The sequence below is a fragment of the Denticeps clupeoides genome, chromosome 18 (genome assembly GCF_900700375.1).
Source record: "Denticeps clupeoides chromosome 18, fDenClu1.1, whole genome shotgun sequence".
Taxonomy (NCBI): Eukaryota; Metazoa; Chordata; class Actinopteri; order Clupeiformes; family Denticipitidae; genus Denticeps; species Denticeps clupeoides.
This window is the reverse complement of record NC_041724.1, coordinates 3,531,682-3,549,164: the sequence shown is the minus strand read 5'-3', so window position 1 is coordinate 3,549,164 and position 17,483 is coordinate 3,531,682. Positions and strand designations below refer to the sequence as shown.

General features: G+C 49.3%; 1 protein-coding gene across 18 annotated transcripts in view; it reads right to left on the bottom strand.

Moving 5' to 3' along the window:
• Positions 1–14,311, bottom strand: part of sorbs2b (sorbin and SH3 domain containing 2b) — a 36,810-nt gene extending 22,499 nt beyond the window's left edge. For 14 of the 18 annotated variants that reach the window (XM_028959765.1, XM_028959773.1, XM_028959778.1 and 11 more), the window contains exons 1-6: positions 10,357–10,569; positions 7,823–7,926; positions 2,167–2,222; positions 1,446–1,541; positions 744–770; positions 286–410 (exon numbers count right to left, since the gene is read on the bottom strand). In XM_028959765.1, coding sequence (XP_028815598.1) covers positions 286–410; positions 744–770; positions 1,446–1,541; positions 2,167–2,176 — 258 coding nt within the window. In that variant the 5' untranslated portion in view covers positions 2,177–2,222; positions 7,823–7,926; positions 10,357–10,569. Of the gene's footprint in view, positions 1–285; positions 411–743; positions 771–1,445; positions 1,542–2,166; positions 2,223–4,020; positions 4,088–4,616; positions 4,639–7,822; positions 7,927–10,356; positions 10,570–14,292 lie in introns of those variants that run through there. The other 4 variants (XM_028959766.1, XM_028959770.1, XM_028959772.1 and 1 more) reach the window with 4 other exon arrangements.
• Between the last annotated feature and the right edge of the window lie 3,172 nt (positions 14,312–17,483).

The window sequence follows — 17,483 nt, the reverse complement described above, 5'->3', positions numbered from 1 at the left end:
GATGTTCATGTTTATGAGCCAGATGAGCACAAGGTCGCAACCACCATTTTGTTCCTGAGGAGGACCCTTGACCCTTTGACCCTTGAGTCCCTTGGCTGTAAATCGTTCTGGATAAGAGCGTTGGCTAAAGGCCACACAATGCAATGTACACATGAAATTCCTAAAACATGTTCCAGTACGAAATATTGTGCGCCAGCTCTTAATCAAAACTATTTCCTGAGGAAAGGAAATGCTCTCGAGACAATGGGGAGTCAATGGCGGCCGGCACAATGTAGCTGCACCTACCAGCGTTGGCGATTTCTTCTCCTGAAAGTTTGGCCTGACGCTTCTAAAGCCCTTAGCTGCCAATGAGGAGCTGATGGCATCTCCGTTTCTGAGCCCCTCGCTTGTGCTGCAGGACCTCCAGACATCTACATGGTGTAAGGCAAAAGAGCACAGAGTCATATGTCTAATGTACGAAATGTGAAGTATATTTAATCCTCTTTAGCTTTTACAACTAGCTTCTGCCACAGCAGCGTTAGTCAAAACGAGGCTGATTATAGTTAGCATGTTTGCTAACATTCCATTAGGTACATATTATGGGTTTTCAAGAAAAAAAACACGTAGTGCTTCTACTGAACAAAATTAACGAGTTAACCAACATGCTTTTTTATGTTAAATGTTATTTTGCAGTTTATCATGAGACATTAGTGCTCTTAGCTCTACTCGGTGGATAATGCTATGAACTGCATCACTTTCCATACCTGACTCGGGGGAGTAAGACTCAGTACCTAAAGAACAACAAAAAAAAAATGCTATCAGGGCAATACGACAAATGATTACAACTTTTAAAAATAACAGATGTAGCATCTGAGTTCAGATCAAGAAACGGAAAGGACAGAGATTGAACAGGAGGAGTGATGAATAGATTGCAATTGAATCGCTTGCTGCTCCGGTTGCCAAATGTTTGTGTGAGGTCGTAGTCCACTGAAGTCCGCTGGCCGAGAAGCAGCGGGGTGGGAGAACTGATGCACACAACCGTTGCCACGGCGCCGCACAACCGTGGCAACCATCCCGCTGATGCGATACGCCGTTGCCCTTTTAGGTTTAGGGGAGGGAGAGGACTTCAGAGGCATGAGCCTCTGAAGGATGTGCACGGGCGGGTGGGATGAGAGGGAATAGACGACGACTCCCAGGGGAGGGGGTGCAGAATTTGGGATGGGGATAGAAGAAAGCAGAGGAGAAATGGAGGGCATGTACAGTGCTGTGCAAAAGCCTTAGACAGAATTTTTTTTTTTTTTTTTTCAGTCTTGAGTGACAGAATTTGCCGAATTTCACCAATAAGTATATTTTATTTATATAAATGCACGTGCAGTATATATTTATAACCACATGCAAATAGCATTCGTTTATGACTTTTGGCCAGCAGTGCAGACGTAGATGGTTTTGTGTCGTGGCGTGAGTACCTGTGACCCCACACAAGTTCGGTGAGCTCTGGACGCGCTTCATGGGTGCTAGAGTGAGAGTGAGGGTGGCGCTTTTGCGAATGCATCCTCCACTGTCTGCGGGAAGCGTGGCAGCATGCAATCACAGGCCCCGTGTGCGGCCATTAAAGCACAGGCATTAAAATGCAGCCACACAGCCTCAAAGCACTTCATTGAAATCAACACTGCCTTCCGCATGCAGAAATCCCGGACCATAGATCTGTAATCTAAACTGCTTTTAATGTTATATCTGAGAAACATTTCTTACATAATATCTTCCAAAAGTGAATAAGTGCAGTGAATAGTGAATAATAAAGCACAAAATGACTATTTAGTCTTTGTCACAGTGAATCCATAGGATGCAAGATGCTGCAGTCCAGTTCCATCAGACCTATTTTATATTTGGAATATTCACGACCTGGAAACCTTGAACATGGTTCACTTGAGCACAAACGTTCCCTGGCGCTTTCCTGTACTCCTGCACACTCAGGAAGGAGCCGGCATTCGCCCATTGTCTCCTTTTCAGCTTGTGGATTCAGGCGCACGGGTGGGAAATCGTGCTGCGGTCCCACACACAACGGCGTGGCTGCTCTTCCTTCTTCTTCTTCTTCTTCGTCCCATTAAGGCTAAGCTTAAGCAAACCGGCTGTATAAAGCAGAAGCTGCACAATATAAATGAACTAAAAAAAGGAAAATGTACACACCTGTGTACATGTTGAAGGCCGCGCCTGCAGGTCGTATTGGGAACGCTCACACTACCCTGCAAAAGATACCAGAGCTGATATTAATATTGTTGCATGCGTCAGCACAATGCTTGAACTAATACTTGATGGGCCGAGCTTTCGGCCCAAACCAGTCAGCATTCCTTACAGTTTGTGAGCACTCAAGGTGTTTCTGTATTAAAATGGGAAGTGGAACGCGGCGTGGTAAATATATGGGACTGCGGGGCGATCATTTGTGGGTGTTGTATCAAGACACTACGACCCCTCCCGACCCAGCACGCCGCGACCGAAATAGGCGCATAACGTCCGGCGATCCAGCTAGCTAGTTAGAACTGTATATAGACGAAATGCGTCACTATTTCAGGCCGTTTGACGGAACATCAGCCAATGGCAACACTTGCGACGTGCTGTTGGTAACATGTTGGAAATCCGAGATAGCGGACTGAAATATCAGCCCCTGGGCCGGCGTCTCGCTTGGAACATATATGGGCAGGAGGACAGACGGCAACGATTTGAGAATTTTGCGTGTCAGAATGTTGTCCACGCACCTGAGCAACGGGCACCGGCAACAACCGGCGGCACGGGGCGCAGGGGCCGGGCCACATTAATACCGCTAGCTGTGAGGGCATAAAAGTATGTAAACAAACACCCTCGCATACGCCGGCGGTGCAGAAATAAGCGCCTAAAATTGTACCCCGCTTTATGCTCCAATCACGCTTCTCGCAGGGACCCAATAAAAGTGCGTCCTGAAAATAAATCCCCGCAGGCCTTCGCACGCCGTAAATCCAGGATAAGACGCGTTTCCCAGGAACACAAGCGGACCTGGATAAATCACAGGTTGTGGCGGCCTGTCAGCATTAAATGAAGAGCAGATTATGATATTCGGTTTCAGGCGGGCAGACGGACGGCGACACAACAGCTGGGGGGCGAGGGGCCGGACAGTGGGCCCTGTGAGGGAAGGGGCGGGGCCCCCCAGGCTTCCACACCCACACCGTGCCCGAGCGGTGACCAGCTTCTCGCACTGTCGATCGAACCGGGAAACGCTATGTGCGTTTGTGTTTATTTTTACGCTGAGCGTCTTACTGCCCTGTTGTGCCCTGTGATGTGATGCTGGCAGAGACCCCCCTCGGGCTCCCCAGGGCCAAACTCTTGTTGGCAGAGGACGTGGGGTGGAACACATGCTTGGCGCTGCAATAACAGCCGCCTTGGAGACGGGGCCGTGTCTTAAAGTCCCAAGACGGTGACACTTTTCTCAGACATCCAAACTGAGCCTGAGAGGCCAGCGTGAATAGAAAACAGGAATAGATAAATTACAAAAAAAAATTTAAATAATAAAATAGTAACAAATGAATACAAATATTTATTGACTAGAGGTTAAGGTTAAAGCTCTAATTTTGTGCGTCCGTTGCAGACCCACACCTCTAACGGATACACTAAAGAGCCAAACAGTTGTTCTGTGAAGGTCACGGCCGCTCGTAATCAAAGTTAATTATGCAGCAAAGAGTGCGAGCAAATCGATGGGCGGGCCCTTATCGACACGGCCATCCGTGACGCACCCCAGCTCCGCCAATATCACTCGGCATATAAATATGCAGCCACTACTTGGACAAGTAGAAAATCAGCATCGTCAGTCATACTTTCATTTACTTTCATGTTAAATGTAACATTAAGTAAGTAAAAAGTTTTTTACCATTCAATTTATTATTAATTAGTTGTATTGTGTCAGATAAAAAAATCTACATCTGCATTATATATCGGCATTAGTGTGAGGATCTGAAAAACCTATGGTGGTCATCTGCTGCCAAGTCCATATTTTTGCGGTTAAGGCCTACCTACCTGCCCCCTTTTCCCCTGCCTTCAGGCACCTGCCTTTCCACCCCAAAAAACGAGAGCTATTGTGTCTTCAGACTAGGATTTGGAGACACTCAGGCTATGAGGAAGTTGCGAACGCTGCCCCCCCCCTTCCCCTCCCTTATTTTAAGCCATTTCCCTGACTCATAACAAATTACTCCAGCCAGGCTATTTATACTGCATGTTCATGTGAGGAATGTGGGCACAACAAGTCCCGCATCCACTAAAAAGGCCAATTTGTCTTCAAAATTTACATTAGACGGTCTGTTGTGAAGTTGTGTTGTTTTAACCCCCCCACCACAGGTTATTTTAATTGTAGCCCATTTGAGCAACACTTTTGCTTTTAGACTTCCGAATAAGGATAGTATTACTTCACTTTGCTACGCAAAACACATGTAAATGTCTTTTCCTCAACCCAGGTAATGCATTCTAACAATGGTGCTTATTACAAAAAGAAAAACTAAATCATATAAGCGAAGCACCATGATTATATAAATGCATTGCAACACAAAAATGCACTCTTTGTGAAAAATGAAAGGAACACCAAAGCAGTATATATTCCCGTTACTCTCATACATTACCGGATTGAAAAGTCTGTGACCCAGAGGCTATTCACTGCATTCATGTCCGCGCGGCATGACGTATGAACCATCCAAATCTGCAGCCCTGAAGCAATTATGTAATTGGCCCTGTGGTGTCCGGCAGGCAAAATCCAATTTGAAAAGGTGCCAAGCGCTTTCCACGGTGTTGCACTTATCGATCAGTGGTGCACCAAGCAGCAGGCTCGCTGGACAAGAGCCCAATGAGGACAAAAAATAAAAAATAAAAAATCAGTCCTGGGAGACAATGAGCCTCTAATAGCATGTAAAGTAGGCAGAGAAAGTACACTATGAGGTCAAAAATAAATTAAAAAGCATAATTATAAATAAATTCACACCGCCACCCACACTTGTATAATGCAACTTGAATTTACAAATGGTGAAAATGTAATTATTTATCTAGTTATTATAACATCATATCCTAACATAGTAATGCAACTTGTCCTTAGTCATCTCGTTGGGAAAAAAAAAACGATCGAATATTATTAGAATTCTTGTTCACTTTTCATGTTTTGAGGAGTGATTTAGAGACATATAACAATTTATATGCTGTAATAATGTTATGAGACACCATGATCCAGTTTCATTATCATTACAAACGTAATTATGTCAGGATAAACATGGATACAGGTTTTATTTATCTTTCACGAGAATCACCCCAATACTGTATTAAATATTATATTATTTTTCCCACTCCATGCACATGGTGCCGCAATGATCACTGCATGCATGCATTTTTAAATTATCGTCAAAAAAATATGTATCTGATATTCTGATATATATTGGCAAAATGAAGGACCGGGCCTATGAATATTGGGAATGTTTACACCTGATATTATTTATAAAAATCAATTACTGTAAAACACTGTAGTATCTAAGATGCCACGAACGGTGCTACTTTTCGCACCTTGTCAGTCGCCCCTGAAACCACCTGCTGGGCGTGTTGGACCCGCTCTGGGTCTCGTCTATTAACATCTCATCATGGTATTAACACCTCTAATAACGTAAATAAAAAAAAGAAACTTTAATGAAGCTCATGGTCGTAATGCAGCTATTACGAGAACAGCAATGGCACCTGAATTATCGGGGCACCTCGGGGGTCGCCTGTAAGCCCTGGATTGTGAACCTGAGCTGAACCGACGCTCGCACGCGGCGGACAAAGATAAACAGAGCACCGGCGATTTCTCTGGAAGCCCTCATTGTCCATTTGCACGTGGCAAAGCGTTAGGGCAATTACAAACAAAGAGCGGTGGGATTCGTGGATGGAGACGGGGGTCCGCCGCACACACGCCGCTCAAAAATGTGTTTGTTTGAAGGATTAATGCAAATTCCGGAAATTCTATCCACTGTCGGTGGTAGAAAATGATGCACAGCATTCGCATCATGGGCTAATCAACAAATATACTCTTGTATTCTAATGTATTATTATTATTGTGTCCTTTAAGTTTAACTTTAGTACAGCCGGAACCGGTACATTTACATATTACATTTACAGCGTTTATCAGATGCCCTTATCCAGAGCGACTTACAACCAGTAGTTACAGGGACAGTCCCCCCCTGGACCAACTTAGGGTTAAGTGTCTTGCTCAGGGACACGATGGTAGTAAGTGGGATTTGAACCTGGGTCTTCTGGTACATAGGCGAGTGTGTTACCCACTAGGCTACTAGCACCCTGGGACATTCTGGAAGATTTGCCGTCCACTCAACGTCCGAAGCCCCTAATGTTTCCCTCGTGACCGATCTGACAACTATCGGAACGGCATCGGCAGCGGAGCCCCTCTCTGCCCGCCCGGGGCCACCCCGAGGCTCAGGAAACCATCTGTTAATTACGTGCTTGACCTTTGGTAACCTAGCGAGTTGCCAAGTTCCGCGTGTTCAGTAGGTCTCGCCACTAATCGAGATGATCGCCGCCAAGATTAGACGATCATTAGCGACATAGCTATGTGTGTTTTAGTCATTATGCCTTATTACACTAACATGGGCATGTTATGAATCTATTAATAATCGATAGCAGGCAAGAATGTGGAGACTGCACACTTGATCTGCACGCGAATGTCACAAATAAAGCATAACAAGGTTTAGGGGAAACAGAGATCAGACGTCTTAATGCGAAAAGTTAAAAATAATGCGGTCCTGCTGCACGCCACGAAGGCGGGGGGTCTACGACGGGCGTCCGGAATGAGTGGAACGCCGCTGAAGCGGCCACACATCAGTCGCCGTGTAAAAGTTCATGCCTCGGAAAGCACGAAAGCCTGAAGTAACACGGAGAAGCAGGACAACCTCCAGAAACGTCTGTGGGATTCTTATACATACATCATATACATTTTTTTTATTTTTATTATTATAAATCTGATTTACAGATGAATGTGGGGTTTTTTGCATTAGGGGTTGAGGAGTAAAGGACGGTTTAAGACAGTGCATCTTCCAAATATCCAATGGGTGCTTTTCTATGAGCTCATGAGAAGGAGCACCTTCTTGTTCTCTCCGTATTGTTACTGACAGGAAATAACTGGGTCCGCTGTGTTAACAGGAACCTCACAGGAAGGAGACAAAAAAACAAAACAAAACACGGGGAGGTCGGTATCACGGGGGTTAATGATTACTGGACGCAAGGACGGATTCCGCACGAGCTGTGAGCTGTGAGCGGCCCCGAAAGTTTTACTAAACGCTATTCCTGACCTCCTTCTCTCGTCAGATGATATATTGTACTCTGAATAATTCTGCCCGCATGACCACGAGGTTGAAACTCTGCGCCGTGACCATGTTTTAACGGATTCCGAGCCCTTTCAATACAACGTGCCACGGCGTAACAAACAACATGTGATTCTACGCATTTTTACAGCCTTGGTCACAGACCTGTCCCGGTGGACGTCACCTGTCCCTCAGCCATCCCTTTCTACGGTAGTCCAGATCTGGAGGCCCTTCTGGCGTCTAATCACAGGGGCCCCGAAGATAACTAATCTACGCGTCCACTTCCCCCCCCCCAACCTCGTCTATCTTCTCCAACTGTCGCTTGACAGACGTCAGATACGACGTTTTGTCTATTCTTATTAACTTTTTAAACGCCGGTCTGATGCGGAAATGCAAAAATGTGACTTATTTCATGTAATAACAACTTTTTTTTTTATATAATGAAGCCAAACGAGGGAGATAAGGCTTGAAAGGGACGAGAGGCGCAACGTTCTTACCGGGTTACATCTCTGGAGAAGCAGACATCTTCTGCAACGCTTAAAGTCCACTGTCCTGCCCGGGCGGCGTCTCAGGCTTCAGCGTGCCACGCCGAATCTGCTTTCTGGAGGCAAAAGACACAAGGACGTGAGAAGCCGAGCCCGCCCTCGCCCGGGCCCGGCCGCTATTTTCAGACGCAGACGCGAGCACGTCTGGAAGGGGCCGGAGGAGCGGCGGCTGGTGCGCGGCACCTTTCCGCGCCGAGGAGTCCGCGTGTGACGCCACAAGCATTCCAGCTATGTCCAGGCCGTGATTCCACCCGCCCCACGCGGGGCGGAAGCCGCGAGGGGCCGCTAAAAGTTAACTCGCCGAGCTGACTTTCCCTGCAATCTCTCGGATTTCACTGGCTTTTACTACCCCCTCAAAAACGCAAATAGATCAAATGGACCAGCGGCACACTAAAACGGGCCCGAAGCGGCCATTAGGACTCATTTCTACAGGACTCCATGACAGGAGCTCAGACCCGTCAGCAGATGATGGGATAGGATGGTAGTGGCCTAGCGGGTGACACACTCGCCTATGAACCAGAAGACCCAGGTTCAAATCCCACTTACCACCATCGTGTCCCTGAGCAAGACACTTAACCCTGAGTGTCTCCAGGGGGGGACTGTCCCTGTAACTACTGACTGTAAGTCGCTCTGGATGAGGGCGTCTGGTAAATGCTGTAAATGTAAATGTTTAGCATGCGGACGAAAAAGAGGACCCAGCGTCCCGCCATTTCTCTCCTCTTTCTTCGAGAGAGAATGACAGGTCCAGCAGGCGAGGCACCGGAGAACCTCGCCGGCCGCGACAGAATCCTTCCGCACGCAGGACGCCCCACTGCCCCCCCAACCACCCGCCCGCCCCCCCTGGGGTTCAAAGAATGCGCCGAGACTTAAGGTGTCAGCGCGAACAGGAGCCAGAGGAAGCCACCCGGCGAGGCGGACATCAGTCATGCTGCCATGCCGGAGATGTCTGGGCCGTTATGTCAGGCTCTCCGTTTTCAGGCCCTAAAACCATCATTTGGCCCGGTCGTGTCAGCGAGACACCCTGCATTACAGCGTTACGGTATATACTACACCGTACGCGGCTACTACATTAAATATGACTGGCTGCTTTTCAGCACTTCAATAACGCAGAAATAGGCATGAAAAGGCAACTTATTTGCCAAAAAAGGGGCACTGCAGTGATGGTTTATGGTAATAAACATTTTAAGGGGCAGTGCATTGCTCATCAATTTTTTTAACCCAAGGTTATGCCGATATTTAAAACGGTGGTAACAGAATGTGTCTCTGTAGATAAGGAACACCGGTGAAGCAAAGAAAACCGAAAAAGCACCGTAGTCCAGTATTGTGAGACCGTTAGAGGCCGAGTAAAGCTTGATCACGATCAAAATTGATCACGGTCTACATTCTCATATTGAACTACTCGATTTTTTCGAAAGGTTTTTACCAAATTTTTGGTAAAAAAAAAAACTTCCTCTGCCATGATGCTCCACTGAACCAGTTATCATATAATTTATCATAGAGATGTTTTGCTAAGTAAACTTATTTTGCTAAGAAAGCCAATCAGGATGCTCTTTGTCTACAGAGTCAAAATACGACCTGCTCTAGTTTACGGGACATTTTGTTCAATTTGCGGCCACCACTCAGAAGCTCGTGCGTTTGCCGGTTCTGCCGGGCCGTGATAAATACGCTTTTCAGGGGCGTCCAGGTTGTTGGATCTGTTCAAATCCTGAACTTTGGAAACTGTTGCCTGTACAATGCGGACAAAAAAAAAAAAAAAACCCGCAAAACAATCAAATGTGAAGTATCCTCCTGATCAAGCCCATCATATTCCGCCAGGATCTTCTCGTTCTGAAAGTGAAGTGACCGACAGTGTGAAACACGGCACAGCGCGCGGTGACACGGTGAAAAGCGTCCTCTGTATGTAACCATCACCCTTGGTGAGCGGTGGGGAGGTACCGCGTGTGGGGACGGTACCTTCGCCAAGGGGACCTCAGTGGCTCGGGATTCGAACCGGCGACCTTACCCGCTAGTCCACCGCTGCCCCATTCTAAATGTCCCCCAGTCAGTGCCGCCCGGGCGGGTTCCCTCGATCTGGAACAGCCAAACACGCTGCAGGGGTCCCCGGCGCCACAATGGCAACAAAGGCGGGCCGTGGAACAGCCGCCAGGAGGGTCTCAAGGACCCCTCGAGTGAGGCAAGGGTCTGTCTAGACGCCACAGAGGCGGGGCCACCCGGTCCAGCAACATGGGGTCCCCCATCATCACTGCTATCTTCATCCTCAGAGGACCACAGTGACTGTTTGACCCCCTCTGTCCTTTTTTTTAAAGGGGATTTTGCTCCGGACTCGTCAGGTGTCAGTAGCGACGACCTCGGTGACCCTGTTCTGGACCGGAAACGGCTCTTTAAACTCCGGTCACGTACTCCTGCGCTACCGGGTACCGCGGGTACCGGGTCGCTGCGCGTCCTGATGGAACGCAATGTCACGCACGACGCGCGGGGGCGCTTACCGATTCGGGTCCCCGGAACCCCCGGAAGGGCGCGCGCGGAGCCGCGGCAGGTGGGAGACGTGCGCGTCGCCGTGGCCGCGGGAGCGCGCCGGCTTCGGTGACGCGCGCTCTCCGGACGGACGCGCGTCCTTCCCGGTCCTCTTAGTTCTCCGTGGCAAGTATCCGCCGGCCCGACAGTCCGCCGCGAGAAAACAAGTAACAGCGCGACGACGTGTGACGCCGCGCCTCCTTTCAGCGCCGTCGAGCTGCGCTCATTGGTTCCGCGCCGGTTTCGGTCGCCATGGAAACAGCCGACAGACGCGACGGAGGGTGCTGATGAATGGCGCAGGATGAACGTGGAAAAAAAACGAACGACTGAGTCAAAACCTGGACGTTAGGTGCTTCTGGAGACATGAAACCAGATGTTCAGCGACTCGGCTCTGCGCATGCGCCCTCGGAATATATCTAAATACACACCAGCACAGCACACGGTGCACACAGTGAAATTTGTCCTCTGCATTTAACCCATCACCCTGAGTGAGTAGTGGGCAGCCATGACAGGCGCCTGGGGAGCAGTGTGTGGGGATGGTGCTTTGCTCAGTGGCACCTCAGTGGCACCTTGGCTGATTGGGATTCGAACCGGCAACCTTCTGATTACGGGGCTGCTTCCTTAACCACTAGGGCCACCACTGCCCCAAAAATCTGGAACGTGCCAGACAGTTTGTGAGAGAGCTTGAATCAGTTGCATTAACATTTCAACATCTGAAGAAAAAAATTAAACGTGGATCTGCACAGGACCCCCCTCCGAAGATAAACGGCACCAAAGCTCGACCTGATCATCCATGCGGACCAGAGGGTGAACATCGTGAAAAATGCGGCCCAACGCAGCTGAAATATGTGAACGGGAACGAAATGTGTCCCCTGCTTTTAACCCGTCACCCTTGGTGGGCAGAGGAAATGTGAGGCCCAGTTATCCTCGTGGTCTGGGTTCGATAAGTAAAGTCACAAAGCATAACTACCCACAATAATAAAAGTAACCGTACACCATGATTAGTACACACCAGCCAAACAAGTTTCAGATCCCTTAAGAAGGTGGCAGGCACGCAATTCCAGCAGCTGGCTGCTGCCACTTTGTCCCCAGCCCCCGGTGGGCCCGGCCTTGGCCGGCTGACAGGTCCCGCGCTGTCGCTGGTTAGCCCTTATCTGCTCCACACGGGCGCTGAGGTGTGAAGTCCTGCCTCTCGTTAATCACCGGGTCAAAAATACAACCTGAGGAAAATGGACCACCTCTGAATAGCTGCGGAAAGGCAAACAGAGACACGTGGCGCGAGACCGCGGGCTTATCAGGTTCTCAGTGTTTCCTTAGCATCAGAGCAAATTATCAGGAGTGTCGTGATTAACCTGACACCTACTCATTCACTGGAGCACTTTTGCAGTGAAGATTTAAGATTCTAAACTTATAAAAGTAGTAGCCTAGTGGGTAACACACTCGCCTATGAACCAGAAGGCCCAGGTTCAAATCCCACTTACTACCATCATGTCCCTGAGCAAGACACTTAAACCTGAGTGTCTCCAGGGGGGGGCTGTCCCTGTTACTACTGATTGTAAGTTGCTCTGGATAAGGGCATCTGGTAAATGCCATAAATGCTGCAATGATGGCATTTCGCACTCTTGGCTACTCTCAACCAAGTTAAGCAATGGAGATCGTTTTTCCAACAACCCTGATGTGGAGTTGCTATCTGTTGAGCCCTTGTTGCTACTTTTCCTTCGCCCGTATCAATGGTCGTGTTATGAATGACGTGCAGACCAGTAATGAGGGAAAGAACAGGCGGTGAAATGTGTATTCACCCCATCCACTGAGGGAGCAGTGTGTGGGGAGGGTACTTTGCTCAGTGGCAGTTCGGGATTTCAACCGGCAGCCTTCCGATTACAGGTGTCCATCGTGTCCAAACCTTTTTTTTTGACCGTCATGGTGCATGTGCAGAGCCTTAATTATCACCATTAAAATCCAGCACAATATGCAAAATGAGCGTTTAGAATTAGAATTTAGAATTCATTTAGAAGATCTTTTGAGCTCTTTAGCTGTATGATTTTAGAGTCGAGCACAATCTCAGTCGTCACGGAGCACCGGTCCACGGCAGTGGCCCCCTTGACCTGCATTTCAGCGAAGATATTGATTATCGGCGGGGGAGAAAGAGAGAGAGTAAAGCCCACTTAACTACGGGAGCCTGCCGGGCACATTGGCATCGGCGCTCGCATTTGAAATATGGCGGCGGCTCAGGCCGTTCGCGGGACGGGTTATATTACAGGAGGAAAAGCCTGCCCTGCAGCGACCCGGTCGCTCCCCCCGAATCGGGCTTAAAAAGCTTTAACGCATTCCTCGCGAGCTTCCGACATTCCAGTGGCGTTAATGTGTTTCATGCGAAATACTTTGATTTCCTTTCCCCTGATTTACAAAGTCACCTGACGCGGCTAAGGCGCTCGAGGGAAAACACGCGCATTCCTACAAGTTCGGTGTTTCGCTGTTCGCTGCGGACGAACCTGCGCGTATGTTTTCATGCTTGTCGGCCTGGGACGGTCAAAAAAGTAGATCTCAGGATCTCGGAATCTATAACGTGATGCATAGAAGCTCATCAAGACACTTTACTCAGCGTCCGAATGCATTTACGTTTCTGGCATTTATCAGACGCCCTTGTCCAGAGCGTAGTTACGGGGACAGTCCCCCTGGAGACACTCAGGGTTCAGTGCTTTGGTAGTAATGGAAGTAAGTAACAATGGTAGCAAGTGAGCTTTGAACCTCTGACTTTGTGGTCTTTTTTTCTTATCAGATATCGGCATGCATTGCTGCTGCAGGAACATGGGTTGCAAACCCCGCCCATTAGTGGGCAGCCGGGTCCATCAGGGACTGGGCGAGGGAGTGCCGAGGAGAGCAGAGGGGCAGTAGTAGCGGGGTGGTAGTAGCCTAGTGGGTAAGACACTCGCCTATGAACCAGAAGACCCAGGTTCAAACCCCACTTACTACCATTGTGTCCCTGAGCAAGACACTTAACCCTGAGTTGCTCCAGGGGGGGACTGAATCTGTAAATACTGATTGTAAGTCGCTCTGGATAAGGGTGTCTGATAAATGCCATAAATGAGGAGAAATGTTCAGGTTTGGTGTTCAAATCAGTGTCGGCAGACGGAGCAGCGGGCCTAGCCGATACGCCTTCGTCTCGCGGCCCGTATCAGGGTATGGAAAACAGCAGGCAAACACACGCCGCCATTCTGCAGAACAAATACGGTTCTTTTGGGGTCGGCATTGACTCAGTGAAGAGTTTGCATTTTATTCATATTCCACTGGAAGTCCATGTGGGTGTTTGCGGACGCGTTTGCATAGTCGCGTATGTCTACGAAGAGGCATTTGGCATCATTGGGGTGGCATTGTGATGAACGTTAATGATTAATAATGACTTCATGGCTCCCAAACACTCATGTCATGTTAAGATCACGTTAAGCATAATTTATGGCAAATTGTCAAAGCCCATGAGCCATTAGACATTGTGAATTTGAAGCGTGAAAGGGTCAAGGAGCAGGAAAATAGTCATAACTTATGACGGGTAATTGCGTTGCATGTTACACATACAAATTCCAGATTTCTCAAGGTCAAATTTTGTTATTGCAGTTTTGGCTTAAAGGCCAACATGGCAGACGTGCTAGCGGCCCATTAGCCATTCGGTGACGTCCCGGACCTCAAAGCCACTTTGAACAGATTGTACGCAAGATAGCGCCGGTGCTTTTTCCTGCAGAATTCCTAGCGTTGTTGTGTTCTGTCAAAGGCGACAAAGGCCTTCCTGGCCAACTCGGATGGTTCTCACCCTTCCAGTCCCCCCCGCCACGCCTGTGAGAACGACACCGCTTCCATAAACCGAGGCTGGGGGGGGTGGTGGGGGGGAGAGACCACGCCACGGATAGACTTACCTCCAGACAGAGAGTCCTCTGTCCACTTCACGCTGGCTTCCTTGCCCGGCGTACACACCCCGCCTCGCCTGTAACGGGACGCTGGCCGGCCACAATGCCCGGGCGGGGGGAGAAGAGGAGTGCGCTACCTTCAAGAGCCGCGGTCTGGCAAAAAAGCAGGTCATACCTTCCCTATGAAAACCCCGCGAACAATGGCCCCCCCGGCCCCGCTGCGCCCGGGAGTTCGCAGGAAACCAGAGACGGTGAAATCTCCCGTAACTCTACACCGAGGGGCTAACGTTTCACGGCTCCAGCACCTTTTCGGCCTTTTTCAGGGTGTGCGGAAGTCCTCTCTCGCTTGAGTGTTATGTTTGTTTGTTTGTGTGTGTGTGTGTGTGTGTGCGCACATGGCTTTTCGCCACTTGCGAGCATTCCTTCAGATTCCACGAAACTAACGAGCAACAATAGATCCGAGGTGATGAATGCTGGGTCCTCTTGTTCTCTCCACTTGAATGTCGGGACAAGCTTGCTAATGTTACCTCAAGTTTGTGTCCTGCATTGTATCGGGGAAAATGAGGACGAAAGAAGAAACGTCTCGTTTTTTTTGTAGAATAAGACTACACCGTGGGTGGCTGGCCCGTCGTTAAACAAGAGCCAAGAGTTATTGGCACTGCGATTGCCCAATCTGACACGGTGACCATCGCTAAAGACGAAAATATCATGTAGTCTGATCCTTGCACAAGTGTTCTCCTCTGCATTGACATTAGTGTCCAAAATACCGCCCGGGGCCATTTCTTCCCAATGAGGAACATGCAGCGCGCTACGCGTGAAAACCGAAGCGCTGCTTTTTATGTGCGGTTGCATAATGAAAAAACAGAACAAAATGATTATTAAGCCCAGCAAGAAAGTGGGAGTCAGTCCAGAGGGTCGGGTAGTGAACAATAATCACTAATCACTGTGGTCTACAACATGCATTATACGGCGCGGATGAGCACATATTCAGGAAACGTCGGTCGTCGAAGGTGGAAAGTGTGTACTGACCCTTCACAGCTGTCTTCTTGAATTTGGGGTGATATGCTTTCCGGAAGCCCTGGTTCTGTTGTGTGTTGTATTGAAGCCTCCACAACTGCCACTTGCAGAGGATCAACGGCACATAATAATCAGCCGTATTGTTCCAAAGTGAACGTCACATGTCCCCAGTGAGAAGTCTAGGGGGGTCACACGGTAGTGGCCTCAGTAATTTCTAATAGCAATCCCAGCCTGCCACTGTCCGGTGCCTTTTTACATTTACATTTACAGCATTTACCAGACGCCCTTATACAGAGCGACTTACAATCAGTAGCTACAGGGACAGTCCCCCCCTGGAGACACTCAGGGTTAAGTGTCTTGCTCAGGGACACGATGGTAGTAAGTGGGGTTTGAACCTGGGTCTTCTGGTTCATATGCGAGCGTGTTACCCGCTAGGTTACTACCACCTGCAATGTCTGGCAATGTACTGAAGGCGCCATGCGCGAAGGTGGTAGCAGAGAGCTACGAAAATAACACTGCAACGTTTACCTCAGGCCGCTAACAAGATAACAAGGTAAAACGAACGGTGGCCCAGTCCGAGTCCTGATCCCAATCCAATTATGACACTGGTTTAAGATTAAAATAAACTCCTCACACGCCAGAAGACTGTTCTCACAGTCCGATGGATAAAGGACCCGAAAATGATGCTACCTCGTTACCGTGTAATAAGCGCATAATAACCACATGTGTAAGCGCGCTGATGCTCTAATGCAGCAGCTTACCGTCGCGGGCAGGCATGGTGGCGGCAGCACCGCAGAGGTCCACATCAGCCGCGCGTAGCGCAGGTAAGCGGCCGCCAGAAGGTGCACCAGACGCGCGTTTCAGTCCTCGCTCGCAACGCAGCGCCGCCTCCCCTCCTCCCGCTCCCCTTCCCTTTTCCCCGTCCCCCGTCCTCCTTCTGCATTTAACCCTCACATATTTCCCACAGGGCGCCAGACCTAATTGCCAATGATCTGCCCCGTCAGGCCACCGGGGCTGGTCCAGTGATGGAGTGTCTACGGAGCCTCGGGGCGCGTCTCCGAACAGAGCCACCCACCGCGGCACGTGTCACACCGCAGCACCAATGTGTCCCTTTGTGTCTCACTTTTTTTTTTTTTACAAATACTATAAGCTGACTCGGCTTAGAGCGACGACGAACCAATCAGGGAGCAGGAGGAGGCCGGGTGATCGGCATTAAACGAGCAGATGGGAGTGCCCGTATCGGGGGAGGATATTAGCCGCCGCGGCTGAGGTGCGGCGTAATCCATTCTGCGGACACCCTCGCGCGAAATACCCGGTCACCGTTATTCGGAAGAAGCTGTTTCCGGCGCTGCAGATGTGGCGTGAGACATGCGGCGTGACCTCTGCCCTTAATTCTAGCAGATGCGTTTTTCTTTTTTAAAGAAAGTCATGACCTCTGGCTAACCTTGATCTTGGCGTAAAATGTGTAACAACAACAACAACAACGGTGTCTGGTTTGTTTTGTGTGCAATTATTCCTGCACCTTGACAGTAACAGCCTGCACTTTTTCCCTCATCCTGCACTGCCATTGGTCATTTCAGCCTAAAAGAGTAACACACCTTATTTGCAGGGCGTTCTGACGGGTGGACTGGTGAATGTGACACTAGTAAAGATTCCCCACATGCTATGTCTTAGATAGCATCAAGCAAATATATGGCCGTTTATGAGCATTCCTAAAACGCTTCACGTTTTAATGAGCGATGTTTAAGCTGCCAAGAAAATCAACTCAAATGCATACAATAACCAATGCATGTCTGGTTAGGTCCGCCTTCATAAATGGAACAGGCCTACACCTCTCCCAACGGGCTTTAACAAAGACATACTCAGAGACGGAGCAGCACCTACGGGGGGGCGGGCAGGGGCCGGTCGCGCGGTCATGAGTTATGACCATATCGCTTACGGCCTGACCTTTCACTACCTCTCATCACGGTCCCTCCCAGGGCGACACCAGCTATCTCCTCTCTCCACCTCCGACGATTCACAGCTCCTGACCCCGTCACCCCGGCCGAACAGTATACGCTCGCGCCTATTTATACGCGCCGGTCATAAATAAGCCTGCCGTTGTGGAACACGGGCTCCCCACACTGACCCCTGGTGGGGACGTTGGACTGACTTTTGTCCACTGGGAGCTCTGTGGAGATGAG